The sequence below is a fragment of the Miniopterus schreibersii genome, assembly GCF_964146895.1.
Source record: "Miniopterus schreibersii genome assembly, chromosome: 1".
Classification (NCBI taxonomy): Eukaryota; Metazoa; Chordata; class Mammalia; order Chiroptera; family Miniopteridae; genus Miniopterus; species Miniopterus schreibersii.
In genome coordinates this window covers 27675919-27691342 of record NC_138101.1, presented here as the reverse complement: position 1 = coordinate 27691342, position 15424 = coordinate 27675919, and the positions used below count along the sequence as shown (strand labels likewise).

The window sequence follows — 15424 nt, the reverse complement described above, 5'->3', positions numbered from 1 at the left end:
TATGAACCTTGACCCTTAACCTACCCCGATTCACAGAAATCTTGGGGAGGACAGTCTTCAGGAGGGAGTGAAATGGGGGTTTGGCTATCTTATCCAGAGCTGAAAGGTAAGGAGATCCCAGTTGGCATCTGGGCTGCATAACCTTACAATATTGTCAGGAGATAAGGTGGTAAAGCACTTGGCTCAACAGAGGGTCAATAGTCAGTAGTTACTATTCAGGCTGTCTTAGCATCTTTCTGTCTGCCACATTTGGCAATTCGAACCCAGAGATAAGGGCAATGTCTTTTTCAGTTAAGCTTCACTTCCTACACCACCACCTGCCTAGCACAGTAGTATGGATATAATAGACGCCAAGTAAATATTTGTTGTTGCCAGCTTCTCAAAGTTCCCCAGACATGAATAAGTTCAAGAGCTGTATCATTACTAAGCACTGTTGCATAGTAAATTACCCCAATACATCGGTGGCTTAAAACAATAGTTATCATCTCTTAAGAATTTAGGAGCAGCTAAATCAGGTGGTTGGCTTAGGTCTCTCATGAGTTGCAGTCAAAACGTCAAGTGGAGCTGAAGAACAACTTGGAAGCCTGGCTGGGGCTGGAAGCTGCACATCTGAGGTGGCTCGTTCCCGTGGTTGTTGGCAAGAGGCCTCAGTTCCTTTCCACAGGGCTGCTCATGACACGGCAGCTGGCTTCTCTCAGGTCCAAGGGCGTGAGACTAAAGCAGGAGCCGCAATATCTTTTATCACCTAAGCTTGGAAGACACACGCCATCTCTTTCACTTTGTTCTCATCAGAAGTGAGTCACTAAGTCTAGCCCACACTCAAAGAGATGCAAATTAGGTTCCACTTACTGGAGGAAGTACCAAATCATCTGTGGACATATTTTTAAAACCTTCACTGGGACATAATGTCTTGCATATGGCTGTGTGCTCAATATGACATGTTTATTCAATAGATCCAAGGAACTCCCTTAGATTGCGACATAAACCCTTAGGAAATTCTCTCTCTTGTAATTTTTATCTCTGCCCCCAAAGACAAAACAACATTTAGAGCCCATTCTGGGTCTATGATGTTATGTGCCTCCCTGAAGAGCATTTAAACCACTATTCCTCTGGAGCTGGTGCTCTTGGGCTGAATTTTCCTGTCACCTGCCTGCTTAATTCTAGGGGAGAAAATTCACTCCTTGGGACCCTTCTGTGTGTTGAGATTTGTTCCCTGGCAGCTGGTGACCTGACTGATTGGAGACATCACCACAGTGTGTTACGTGCAGCCACAGAGTGATATAAGCCTGGGGGAAGAGACAGGTGACTCTGCCGCAGGTGAGAGGACAGTGAGAGGCTCGCTGCCACTGCTGAGTCAGCAGCAGGTGTATGTGTCCCGATTCTTCCAACAATTAGCCTCAGTCTTCAAACATTTCCCTCTGCTTTGTCCCAAGAGGGATTTAAGACTGTCTGATTTTGTAAACAGTTCTTCCAGCTCATCAAGAAATGACTTTATTTTAAAGCACTGCAAAGGTAAGACACTGTAATGATTTTGTGCCTAGTAGTGAAACTTTCTTGTATTACCCACATTCTGTTTCTTATCAAAAACTAAAAGGCAATTTGGAGAAATGCTTTTATTAAGCAACACATTTTATAAATTGATAGAATTTCCCACTGCATAGACATCATACATTTTCAAAATTAAGGTTCTTTGTGTATAGTTTCCCACTTTCATCCATCTTTTCATCTTACATACTTTTGTTCTCCTTAGACTTGCTCAGTCAATGAATTCTGGTTTTAAACAGTTCATAAAAAGTATTTCGGTGTACTCATATGAAAATGATGGTTGTTCTCATAATTGTGTCCTTCTTTGTAGGATCCAAATCTATTTTTAAAAAAAGCAATTGACATGTAAAAAACATTCAGAAAGGTATGTTCTTCCGTGAAATTTCAACCATAACCTATTGTGGTTTTACTTATCTATCAAACAACCAGGAGAGATGTGATCACTTTATAAAAGAGCGAATGGAGAAATAAAGAAGGATCCATGCATCTGGGAATGACAGACTAACATCTGAACCTCCACAGTCCTCTTTCTATGATTATGGATCATTCCAGAAGCACAACTGTGTAAGAATTATTGGCTGATAACATTAGTGAAAAATAAATCTGGATTTTCTCTTTGGTCCTCAGCTTTAATAATATCCATTTTATAGGTGAAGGAATCATGAAATCTGCAATGTTGTTCATGTTACAATTACACATGCATAAAATTTGTTCTGGCACAATTGCAACTTCTAAGTCTTGTGGTGCGCAAGTGCTGCAGCTGAACTGTTTACTGATGAAAAAGGAATTAATTACATAGTTCTAGCTGGGACGATGAAATACGAAAGGCACTGGAAAGGGAGCTAAGGCCTGAGAAAATGAAACCCTTGACTTCCTTTTCTTCATCAGCAAATAACCTCCACAATGTAGGAGGTAGGAGACCTGTTTACTTTGTCATCTCAAAACAATAAGAAGAAATAATAAAACTTTGCCCAACCTTTGACCCTGCTGCTGCACATCTAGAACTGAGTCCTAAGGAAGCAGTCAAGGATTTGCCCAAAGGTATAAGAAGTCCCTGGGAGACTTTTTATATTAATGAAAAAATAAATGTGCGAAAACAACTAAATTGGTTAACTAAAGTTTGGTACATCTAAACAATGGAACATTATGCAATCATTAAAAAACATTTTCAGGGCAATACTTTTTTTTGGAAGGATGTTTGTAATATATTGTCTAGATGGAAAAAAATCAGGTTAGTAAATAGAATGAACACACACATACATGTGTTATATATGTTTCATATATTTACCAAGTTGGAATAATTGTGTGATATATAGATATATATGCATATAGATAGCAAAAATGTATACAAAAAATTTTTACCAGTGATAATCTTTGAATTGTCTGTCTCCCCACCAGAACATAAAGTTTATAAAGACTTGGCCTCATTTGCCACTCTGTCCTCAGTATCTAGCACAGGGCCAGCAGGTGCTGGCATCATGGACTCTATGACTATTTTGTTACATTAAAGAATGGGATTTTTGGCGAACTTAGTATTCTCTGACTATTTCTATTTTATGTTTTCATATGTATATATTTTTTATAAGAAATTTTTACATTAAGGCGGGCCTTCTACTTATCCTTATTTTCATAACTAAACAGCGTGGGATCTAGCTCCCTTTACACTTGGTTTGGATCAATCTGCATTTGTGGTTAACCATAAATATTTTTTAAGATTTTTTAAAAATTGATTTTTAGAGAGAGAGGGAGGGGGGGGAGAGAAACATCGATGTGAGAGCAGAACATCGATCTAGCCAAAAATATTTTATTTGAACTTCTGCACACTCCTGGTGTAACGAATAAGGACATGGAACTACCTTTTGCTTCCCAGATCTCCCAACTTCCATTTCAGGGTCACTTCAATCAGCAAAAGGAGAGAAACTTTCTATGCATTTTGGGTCTACTGTTAACACAACAAATACTACTGTTGCTATTGCAGCTACTGGCCACTGAGCATCGACCACGAACTATTCTGAAAACATTCTGTGTCATTAAAATCTCAAATAACCTTCGAGGTAGGCACTGTTTCCCCGTTTGCCAGGTGAGGGACCTGAGGCGCGAGCGCCGGGCGCCGTGCGCCCAGTTGCATGGCTGGACCCGGGTTTGGACCGGGCGCGGCCCAGCCCACGCCCTTCGCGGCCGCGAGGGGCCGCCCGTCGCCCTCCCACACGCATCGCCTGCGCTCCGGCCCAGGAGAGGCGGGAAGAAAAAACGAATGTCACTTTCCTCCCCAACAAAATGAGGTCGGAGAAGTTTCTGCAGCTCTCAGTTGGCAAAACTAGAAAAACGTCAAGAGCTAATAATGCACGTGACGTGCCCCGGGTTTGGTTTTATGCAGATGTTTCTCCTCATAATCCAGTGGTGGGGGGAAGAAAGAACACATCCCCCCAATCACAGCCTTGCTGCAAACAGGTTTCTCAGGTGACCTCTAAACTAAACAAACTCAACACGCTTCACGTGGCAGAATATCGGCGATGATAACGAATCATTCACTGTCCACAGTCTCAGTCCTATCTGCACATTAGAACAACCTGGCAAGATGTTTGAAAGTCCCAGGCCCGGGCCATGAAGAGGCGGGGCGGACCCCACGCAGTGGCCGCTTCTACAAGCTCCCCTGAGCCCGGCGGCCGACGCGCTGCCAGGCCTCCCGCACCCCTCAGCCCTGTCCCCGACTAGCCTTGTGACCCCAGTGAACTTATTTCCTGTTGCTCTGCCTCCGCTCCCTTACCTGTAAAATGGGGATAACAGAAGTCCCACCCCCATGGGATGAATCAGGATAACACACGAAGCGCTCAGATCAGGGTCTGGGACATGGGAGCACTCCAGCGTCAGGGGCTGCTATGGTGTTAATGACCGCGACAGTGACGATGATGCCTATGTGATCTTTTCACCTGAAGCTCGGACTACAACACATTTCTCTATCTCAGAGGGCAGGGACCGTAACTTCAATCCTAAATAAGATTTTTTTTTAAATCCTTACCTGAGGATATTTTTTCCATTGATTTTTCAGAGGGAGTGGAAGAGAGAGAGAGAGAAACATTGATGTAAGAGAGACACATCCATTGGTTGCCTCCCACATGCTGCCAGGGCCAGGGATTGACCCTGCAACTGAGATACGTGCCCTTGGCTGGAATCAAACCCGGGACCCTTCAGGCCACCGGCTCATCTTTACCCTGAGCTCCCTTACCTGAATGAACCTCTAGAACCAAATGTAATTTGTAGCTCATTGTGGGATCATATTTAGGTCCCTAGAGGGGATGCTGGGTCTCATAACCGTAGTCTACAACATAAGGGAGCCCACTCACCTGGGATTGAAATGAATTTTCTTGGGAACTTCCCTGTGGTCTGTGACCACTCTCTGGTTGTCTCTATAATTAATGGGGTCATCAGGGATCCTAAATTTGGCCATCTGAATTTCAGAGTCACTCAGTTCAGCGTGGGAGATTCTTGCATAACCCAATCTGTGGCAGAAATAGAAGTGGTTTGGAAAGATTTTATTGGCATTCAGAAATCTGATGAGATCTAGTAGATAACACCTTCATTATTAAGTCAATTTCTCACTTCTAACAATACTCTCTCTCACTAGAATTATCTTGATTTGTTACTCTAAATATTTATCAACATATTACTTTTATGACATAACTGAATAAAGGACATGCTCATAGATTTAATTAAACATACTAGACAACCTTACCCTACTTTTCTACATTAATGAATATTCTGTCTCTACAAACTGCCTCTCAAACAATATTTTGGAATATATATAAAGTATTCACTTTTTACATGGGATGATATATTTTTAAGGATGTGATTTACCTAGAGACCTCACCACAATATAGTAGTGGCTCTAACAATTTAGTTTACTAACTTAAGGTTACATGATTAGAAGCTGACAATGCTGGAATTCAAGCTCAAGGCTTTCTTATTTCATGGTCCGTGCTATTTCCACCATGCCAGACAGCCAAAAATGGAGCCATTCCTAACACGTGCTGGCAGTTACATACCTATGCTTAATAGCTTACATAGCATCCTCTTTGTATAATTAAGCTCAATTTGCTTAGCCATTTATTCCTTCTTAAATTGTTAGGCTGTGTCTTGAAAAAAATGTTAAACTGCACAACCAACCAAATCGATGTTTATAAAAAGTAACAAAATTAATTAAAATTAATTAACTGCTTCCATCAAGTTTTTCTCTCCAGGATAGACCCAAAAGGTCACAGTAACAATAGATTTTTTTAAAAAAATCAAACACTTATGCTCACCTGATCAACCCTCGATACATAATGTATTCACACCATCTGTCTTGATCCGTGCTGTCAATATCCTAATAAACAGAGAATGTTTAAAGCATTGAAATAGTGCTCTGCTCTGAGCTGCCAAGAAAATGTGTGAGCTACAGCGATAGACATGCCTTTGTGCATGCTATTTTCTCTGCCTGGCTCCCACCGATCCTTGAAGGTCCAATTTACTCCTTCTACAGATATTTCTGGAGCATCTACTATATGCCCACCTGGCCCTGGTACTAAATGCTGGGAGTACAAAGGTGAACACGGTCTAGAGAGGGAGTTAGGCAGGGAGCCCAACGATTTCATACAGTGTCTGGCTCCCTGCAGCTTTCCAAGTCTCTCCTCCCAAGCAGAGCTTACAGTATCTTCCTCGGTCCCCCTCCACATGCCCACCAGCTCTACTGTTCTCTACGGTTATTTGTCTCTATATATCCACCCCCCTCGTCCTGAGCAAAGGAACTCTTAATCACTCTGGCTCTCTGGCACTCAGCAAGAAACCTGGCATTTGGCAGGCGCTCAATCTGTGTTTGTTAAATTGAATCACTGCAAATAAACACATTTTGGAGTAATCATGAGTCTTTGGGATATTGAAAGCTTGAGACCAGGGTTATTTTTCACCAGAGAAGCAGAACATACACATATTTTTTTTCTATAGTGTGTTAGGAAAACTCTAAATATGGAACTCTTATACTAAAGAAATTTCCATTTTCTTCTTTTTAAAAGTCCTATAAATAGCCTAGCAGCATGGCTCAGTGGTTGAGCATTGACCTATGAACCAGGAGGTCACGGTTCAATTCCTGGTCAGGGCACATGCCCAGGTTCAGGGCCTGATCCCCAGTCGGGGGCGTGCAGGAGGCAGCTAACTGATGCATCTCCCCTCTCCCTTCCTCTCTCTCTAAAGTCAATAAAAAATATTTTTTTAAAAGATTAAAATATTGCACCTCCCCACTTCCTATACATCAAAGTGTGGCCATGGACTACATTCCAGTCCATGAAATGTGAGCACAATGCCGGAGGCCAGTTTCCTGGACCTTCCCGACAGAGATAACCTGCACACGCTCTGGCCCCTTCTTCACTCCCTCCTCTCCGTCCTGGACCAAGAGGCAGCCTTGGGAACGGAGGCTTCATCAGCGGAGCGACAAGCTAGGAGGGCGCCTTCACACCGCTGTGCGGCTCTGGTGCTGAATCTCCTACCCGGGCTTCCACAGAAAGAAATGCTGCACTTCTACAGCCAAAAAAGAAAGGAAGCAACGCACTTCTCTCTATTGAAGCCACCCTGTGTTCTCTGTCATGTGCAGAAAGTGCTCATCATGCCTCCCTGTCCCCACCTGTCTTCCCGAGCACTTGATAAGTGAGATGAGCTTTCCTCTCCGCAGACAGCATCTCACGTCATGCGCATCCCACATGTCACGTGTATGTTCTCACGTCATAAAGTCAAAGGACCAAGGCATCTACCCAGGGCTCACCGAAACATAATTCTATTTCTCGCTATCAATTCATGCTGTCAGCACTCTAGTGTATCTATCAGTCTCCAGATGTGGTTTGTGTGAGTCCCCAAAGCATGATTACATCTGGGTACACCGACAAACCCAGTGTTTTAGACCTGAACAGGTAAGGGCTAATTCAGTGGCATTTAGCGAGGCCCTGTCTGGCCGATCAGCCAGCCCCTCTGTTTGCCATTTCATTTTATCTTTTCCTCTCAACATCATAATTAACTTTCATATTGGGGAAGACTGTATTTTTGAAATATGGCTACTTTCCACACAGTATTGTTATAATGTGATGTTGATACTCCTCAAGGGGTTTATGTGTCTGCCACTCGAGTGAGAGCCTGCTGTGACAACTGCGGAAGTCACACTATATGACTTCCAAGGCTAGGTCATATGAGGCAGTACAGCTTCTTCCTAATTCTCTTGGGACACTTACTCTTGGAACCCAGCCATCATGTAGGGAGGAAACCCAAGTACTCCTTAGAGGGTAACCAGGACCCCAAGCCCAAAGCCCCAGTTGGGCTTCTAGTCCACAGCCAGCACCAACTTGCCACCTGTAAGCCACCTGCAGCGTAAATACCCCAGTCCCCAGCTCAGCCCCTAGCTGCGTGGAACACAGATGAGCTACCCCCCGAGGCCTGTCCAAACTGCAGATGCCTGAGCAAACTGATGATTGCTGTTGTTTAAAGCTAGTGTATTTTTAGATGGTTTTCTATGCAGCAGTAGATGATTAGAATACATATTAAACTGTTGGGTTGGTTTATTTTTTCTTAAACATGAAGAACAAACATAGTACTTGATAAATCAAATCCTATTAAGATTGCATTACCTTCACATTTCCATGTTCAATAAGCTGTCGATAATCTCTGGAACCAGGTGCCGAGGTGATATATCCCAGAAATATCACTTGATTAGAGATACTTTTCAGGAGTTTTGAAATAGCAATAGCCTGAAGTTTTCTGTCGAGGTCATCTCTAAAAAAAAAAAAAACCACAAAAAATGTAATTTTGTTTTGCATTGGCAAAACAATTTTTAAAGTCTTAGGTACCTAAGTTCCCAAAAATTATCTTCAAGTAGAGCACAAACCCAGAGTAATTCCTACTTGGGCAAATGTCTTAATGTTCTGGAAAGGAACAAGACCGAGACAGACAACTTCCACTGGGTAGGCTGACAAACTTTGGATGAAGAACAGCATCATCTTTCCCCACAAATCATTTGGAGTCAACTTGATTTAAATATCTAGTCCAAAACAGCATTAACTTTTCGTCAGGAGAAATTATGTCAATAATCATCTGAGACCTGGTCATCAGTATTACAGCTAAAGACTAGTAATAAAAAAAATATTTTTTTAAAGCAGCAGCAGCAGCAGCCCTGATAAGTGGGAGAATCCTAACATTCACAGAGCACACCAGGCTTTTATGTACTCAGCTCCCTCAACGGAACACCTTCTAAAAGTGGCTAAGCATAAAACTTTTATTATGCAAAGCACTGTTAGTGTATAAATGAGATAAGTAGGCAAGGACATCAAGCTTTGGCGTGGTTTACAATCTATTTGGGGGAAAATAGGGACATCATATTTGAAAGGATGCAGCCAGGAAAACTGAGAGCACACTAGGTGTTTCAAACAAAGTGAATTTCATATAGGGAACTGGTTACGGAGGTGATATGAAGCCAAACAGTAGTCAGTGAGGCAACTGGAGTTTTGCAACAAGGAGAAACCAGTACCACTTCTAGGGCCACAGGGACAACAGAAGGAGGCCCAGCAGCCAAAAGCCAGCCCTGACTGATGGGAGAGACGGTGCTGCGGAGGAGTCTGCCCAAAAGGACCGGGGGTCATCTAAGGAGGAGCTGGAGCCACACAACACTCACCTGCTGCCAGAAAACCAGAGAAAGCAGGGAGGCAAGATGGGAAATACCCTGGCTTCTCCCCAACCCTTGCCCCCGGCCTTGCAAGTGCTTCCCAGTGGCTGCACCTCCGCAGCAGCCAGAGGGTAACCGGCTCTGGGAAGCGTGGTTCCCTACAATGTGCAGCCGAGAGGGAGACAAGCCCGGAACGGATCCAAGAGCCAACAGGTGGTAGGACAACACAGACATTTACAGAGAAAGATCGCGAATAAATGATTAAAGAAAAAACAAACAATAATGCAGGAAGCTAGTGGGAGATCACCGAGGACTGAGAAGACTGGAGACACCTCATTAAGGTAGGATCTGAAGACGGGACTAAGCTGAGTATGTGTGGACAGCTGAGTACTATTAAAAGGTGTCTCAAGAAATGAAAGAGTGAAAAGAATGATTGTTTAACATCTTTGATACTGAATTCTGTTAATAACTGAGAGAGCAGGCGTTAGCTCTATTTTTAAATGATGCTGAGTAAGTAACATGTCCATGGCTATTTTCCATCTCTCCTGCCCAGATCCATTCTCAGCCTTTCTCTATGCCCTGGGAGGCGGACCCCTGCAGATCTCATCTCCTGGGCTCCCCTGTCTGCTGATTTCCAGTGATGTTTCACCAATCGGAGGCCCCAGCAGGAGAAGGAAGGTTGAGAGGAGAGAGAAGTCAGGGTATTCCTTCCCCAGTCCCTGTGGCAATAGTTGCATTTCCCACACCGGTGGCCCATCTTCCTGGTCCAGCTCTTACTCTGGGAACACTATTTCCTCTGCTTGTCCCTAAGGATGGTACTGATTCCCCACTGCTACTAGTGCCTGAGTGCCTCAGCATCTCTTATCGGTCCCTTTGACCCTTCTAATATGTTGGTAAGTAGTCCATTAAGTCTGCAGCGAATTCTGTTCCTTCTGACACATGGAACCAGGATTCAAATCCAAGTGTAGAAAATTCCAAAGTCACTGCAACACAGTGTTTTTGTACAAATATATTTTAGCAATATATGACTGGAAAATAATCTACGAATGTGGTTTACATTTTCTCAGCAGATACATGTTATCCAGTGATGATAATAAAAACAGAAAGCCTATGTATAGACATAAGGCAAGGAAAGAGAGAGCACACAGATACATTTTCTGATCTGTTAATATTTGCTCAGCCCAATAGCCTTATAATGGGGGCTAGAAAAGAGAATTTTATCCAATTTTCAGCAACAAGTGACCTGAAATTCACCACAGTTATGTTACACCAGAACCAAAACTAGAACACAGGTCTTCAGACTACAGGTTCTGTGCTCTTTCCTGTTTGTACATTTATGCACATTTATAGAAGAGAGAAAACAGTGGCGATTAACTGGTGGCTTAGTTAACCGACAATGCTGAATCCACAAATGCTGTTTCTTACTTATTGGCTCTAAAGAGATATTTGAGTAGTCAGGAATTTTTTAAATCTTATCCAATCAGCTAATAACATGCACAAGCATTGCGTATGTCATTCCTACGTGAATTCATGCTTGTAGGCCGTAATCACTAGAAATGGAGATCTTGATTTATTCACAGTATGAATTTTGTACTTAGTATTACAGCTTGTATTAGTATTTTTGTTTGTCTTTTCCAACAAAGACAAACAAAAATATGTAATGTTGGCTTCACAAAGCATTTGAAGCGTGAACTTCCTCATGTCACTTGTTGGGAGGACAGTGTTCACGGGCAGGCTTCTAAGGAGGGACACAGAGCTGTGGCTCGAAGCACAGAGACTGCACACAGCACTGGGCTTCTGGCATGGCAGATGCTCGGTTTATGTTTGATGAATGAATTCTTTCCTAAGCTGCCCCACGTACTTTACGTTTGGAGTCATCTGACTTGGTTTAACAATAATGGCCAGCATTAATTGGGCACTTACTGTATTCATGTACTTTGCATGAGAGAAGATATCTCATTTAATCCTCATGAGAACCCTATGAAACAGGCAGGATTACTGCCCCCGATTTACAGAGGAGAAAGCTAGTTAAGTAACTTGAAGGATGCACCTTGGATTAGGATTCAAACCAGACTGTCTGATTCTCGGTTCTGGAACTCATAGCTCTTGACCATGACACTACACTGCCTCTCCCCCTCCCTCGAGGTACATCTCCCGAACAAGGGTTAGCTATTATTGCTACTGCTACTGTTGTCAGTATTATTAAATGCAGTGAGTCAGATAGGAAGTAAAGGATCTGGTGTTGCTGACAGAGCTCTAAAGATGCGGTTAATGGAAACTTAGACAAGGCTCTCCTTCCAACCCAGTCTGAGCTCTGTCTCTCAGCCTTGTCTTCCCTTCAAGTCTGTTCTTTATGTTTCAGAGGAGTTGAAGGGGGAAGGGGGAAAAAGCAAAGAAAAAAGGGAAGGAGCAGATTCAACTGCTTCTTGGGTAAAAACCTTGCAACCTTTAAACACAGAAGTGCCTATTTTTAAAAAGATAAACACAACTCAACTGCTATTATTTTTGAATGCCTATACTTGCTACATGAAAATTACTGGGAGAAACAGAAGGCGTTTCTCCAAACAGCTTTTTAAAGAGATAAGGACCATCTCTGTCATCTGTCTTCTCTCCAAGGAGGCAAGCAGAGGCTGATCGCACGATCTGACGATCTGTCCGTATTACTTAGGCCCTTACTTCAGAAAGTATGCAAGCCTGCTTTCACAGATCCCCACAATACTGTGAGAAAAGCGAGGTAAAAGAAAATAGGGGTACAGACACAGTCGTTTTGTTTAGCTAAAACCTATAGTGCGACAATGTTGTTTTTCTAATGTCCTGTATGTCACGTTAAAGCTCTGTGGCCTCGTGTTATCGATGCGAACAGAGCCCGTTTGCCTATTTTATAGCACTTAGCCCTTCACATCAGTGTTTTTTGTTATCATCACAGAATGTTTGCTATGGTAGAGTATCAATTATATACCTTTACCTTTGCCTTTACAATCTATTCTTGGCATTGTTCACGATTTAGTCAGTCGTAAGTCCCTGGTTGTGAATGTGATTTGAGGGATAAAACTCATTCTCCATTCCTCGTGTGTCCTCGCAGAGGGACTTTCTTAGAAAACCATCTCTGGCCCCTCGCTCTCCACTCTCCTCTTTTGGGGAGGACTTTTTATAATTAATTAAGTTTAGAAGGATTAACTGGAAGAATTATGGGCAGGCTTGTCTCAAGTCCTTCCTCTCTCTTCTTGAAAACTGCTAGTTTGTAAACACGGTGTTTTCTGGCTCTCTCTGCTGAGGTGGGGGCTTGGCAGGGCAGACTCTGCTGTCAGGCCTGCTGTTTGGGGGAGTCAGTTTTGTGTATTGTTGGGAGATGTATTAGCAGGTCCACATGGACACACTTAAGTCGTGTTGTCCAAATAGGCTTATCAGAATTAAAGAGGATATTTTTATCTCCCTGCGAGATTCCTCTGCCCCTATCAGTTGACTGTGCAAACACGAAGGGGAAAAGGAATGGCATTTAGTGCTCTCAAATTCCAACGGTGCTTCCAACTGTAGTAACCTCGTAGGAAAAGGGAATTTCCTTTTTCTATAGTCCCGTTTTCCTTGTACCAAGTACTGGCAGGCTCTGAGTTGGGTCTACCTGATTCCTAGCTGTGTGGCCCTGGGTGGACAAGTCATGTAACTCTCTCAGCCTAGTTTCTTTATTGACAAAATGGGGCTATAAGAGTACATACCTCCAGCAGAATGAAGATTAAATAGTACTTAGCACAGCACCTCTCAGTAGCTGCTGGCTAACACAACCACTGTTGCTGCCTCGTGCCATCACTAAGGGCTGCCTGCATCTCAAATGTTTCTATGTCTGATTTTTAAAAGCAATTACACAGGGGAAAATACTTTGGGAGAAAAAGAAAAAAAAAGAAGGATAGGTCATTGCACGGAAATCAAAGTAATGTGTTAATAATGTTTCTTGGCAGTTGTGTATCGTTACATAAACCAAAGAAACCCACTCGTGATTCCCAAAGTGTGTCACAACGAAATCCACCAGTTTGCCCGAGATGTTCACGGTCAGGGCGATGGCTGGCGCGATCTCGCCCTCTGGCGACGGAAGAAGGTGGTGCTCCGACTTCACAATGGGGTGTCTGGACAGAGCCATAATCCTGCAGGGGAATGAAAAGAAGCGTCACTGCTGCTCCGACCGCATCACGCCCGCGGGACCAAGCAAATGTGTTCATGGGGGACGTGCCACACCTGCGGCTTCCCGCCGAGGGCCACTCAGAGCAATAACGCCGCAGACTTATGCGGCAGCCTGTCTGTCCATTGCGTTTCTCACTGTGTCACTAATAAACTCTGATCAGACAGTTTTATCAACTCTATTTTAGTAAATGTTATGGAGACGCGAAAAGGGAAGAATTAGTAATCCACAAAGTCCATTTTACTTGCACTGCTCCTTTAGCAACATATTTGCATAAACAGTTCTAACAGTAATCAACACATTTGGAAATGTGCAATCTTGCCAGCAAGGACACAAAGTCACGATTTATAAAATTAGAAATTAAAACCTGTCCAATAAAGATATGAAAGCATGTTCTACCTCAATCTAAGTCAAAGAACTACACGATGGGTGAGCAGAACTGAGACACCGGCTAGCCTCCATCCCCTGGCGGCGCCTACTCTCTCTGCCCCCTCATGGAGCCCCTCCGACGGGACTGTCCCCACTGATGAGGGCTGAATGTACATGCCCAGCCTGTCCTGTCCCACTCAGCTCTCCAGGCTACACACAGTTGCCTACTGGATGTCACTTGCCTGTCCAGGGACATCTCAAACAGCACCATCCTGCTACTTCCTGGTCACGCCCGTGCCATTCAATGACATCTCCTGTCAGGTATTTAGGCCAAAAACCTACACATTGCCCTTGGCTCTAACTTCTGGGCCCTTGGCGCCTAGCCCATCACTCAGTTCTGTCAGCTCTGCTCCAAGACAGCTCCTGAATCTGTGCCACCCTCTCCCCGGCCCTCACTGCCACCGCTCGCCCGTGCCACTGCGCCCGCCCCACTCTGTTCTTCCAAGGACAGCAGGAATGACCTTTAACAATGTGCGTCAGATCACATCGCTCCGTGTTTTAAACCCTCGAATGGCTTCCCATCGCAATTTAATTAAGTCCTGGGCAGGGATGACGGGTCCCTCAGATGAGGTGCCCGCCCTTGGCCTCGCTTTGCGCCGGGTGTCCCTCGGGCCCTATGCTTCAGGCGCACCACGCTGGATCCTGCCTCAGACCTTGGCCCCGGTGGTCCCCTCAGCTCCTCCCAAGGCTGGGCTCTATGTCCTCATGAGGTTTTCGAGGAACCTTCCTGACCATTCCACCTGCGTTAGCATCCCCCTTGCCCCTGCCGCCCAGTCGCTTTCTCTCGTTAGCTTGTTTCCTTTTCTGCAGAGCACAAAAACACTGTCTCTAATGATCTTATTTACTTCTTTCTGTGTTTATTTTCTGTCTCTTTGCACTAGAGTGTAAGCTCCATGAGGACAATGTCCGGGTCAGACATGCCATCTGCTGTAATCTCAGCACCTACGCTGAATGGTTCATTACAGTCAATTGAAAATATCCAGTAACAGGGAAACCATTAAAACAGTTACAGAATATGCGTATTTTCAGGCCCTGCTCATCTCCCAAGAAGCATCGCTGGGGCACAGTCATAGGACGAAGGTAAGACAATCTCACCTTTCCGCCCTAGGCCTACGCTGCCTGGTCTCGCAGAGCTGCGTTCAGGACTAGCAGCCAAGGTACACTCACCCCCAAGTGTGATCCCTTGTGCTCGGACCAAAGTCAGTATAGAAACCCAGCTTCTCCCCTAACCACATGGTTAAGTCATTGTTCCCGATATAGGGCTTAGAAGCATCGCTCTCCAAAATTGTTATGAAATCTGCACCTGTTCAGGAAAAAAAAAGCACGTAGTGATAAACCACAACCATGCAAAAACAATTAGCAAAACGTTGTTCCTGAACCCTTTGCTTTCACTCATAAATCTAAAACAAATTCCTGATGAGTCACAAAAGTGAAGTGGACCGAACCTGAGCTATTAGAAAATTTTCCCATATTTAGAATGTAATTAATATGTGGGGCACCTTAAGAAAATGCAGGAAAGTGTAAAAGCATAACTTTTCTAAATTTTCAAATATTATTGACATCATTCTCCAAGTCTCAAATAAGCTTAATGCCTTTCTCAAATA

General features: G+C 43.8%; 1 protein-coding gene across 2 annotated transcripts in view; it reads right to left on the bottom strand.

Moving 5' to 3' along the window:
* Window positions 1–1691: 1691 nt before the first annotated feature.
* The window catches only part of CWH43 (cell wall biogenesis 43 C-terminal homolog), a 38950-nt gene continuing 25217 nt past the window's right edge, over window positions 1692–15424 (bottom strand). The window contains exons 11-16 of one of the 2 annotated variants that reach the window (XM_081144875.1): window positions 14988–15123; window positions 13207–13356; window positions 8190–8334; window positions 5847–5908; window positions 4890–5045; window positions 1692–1864 (exon numbers count right to left, since the gene is read on the bottom strand). In XM_081144875.1, coding sequence (XP_081001001.1) covers window positions 1786–1864; window positions 4890–5045; window positions 5847–5908; window positions 8190–8334; window positions 13207–13356; window positions 14988–15123 — 728 coding nt within the window. In that variant the 3' untranslated portion in view covers window positions 1692–1785. The remainder of the gene's footprint in view (window positions 1865–4889; window positions 5046–5846; window positions 5909–8189; window positions 8335–13206; window positions 13357–14987; window positions 15124–15424) is intronic. The other variant, XM_081144874.1, reaches the window with a different exon arrangement.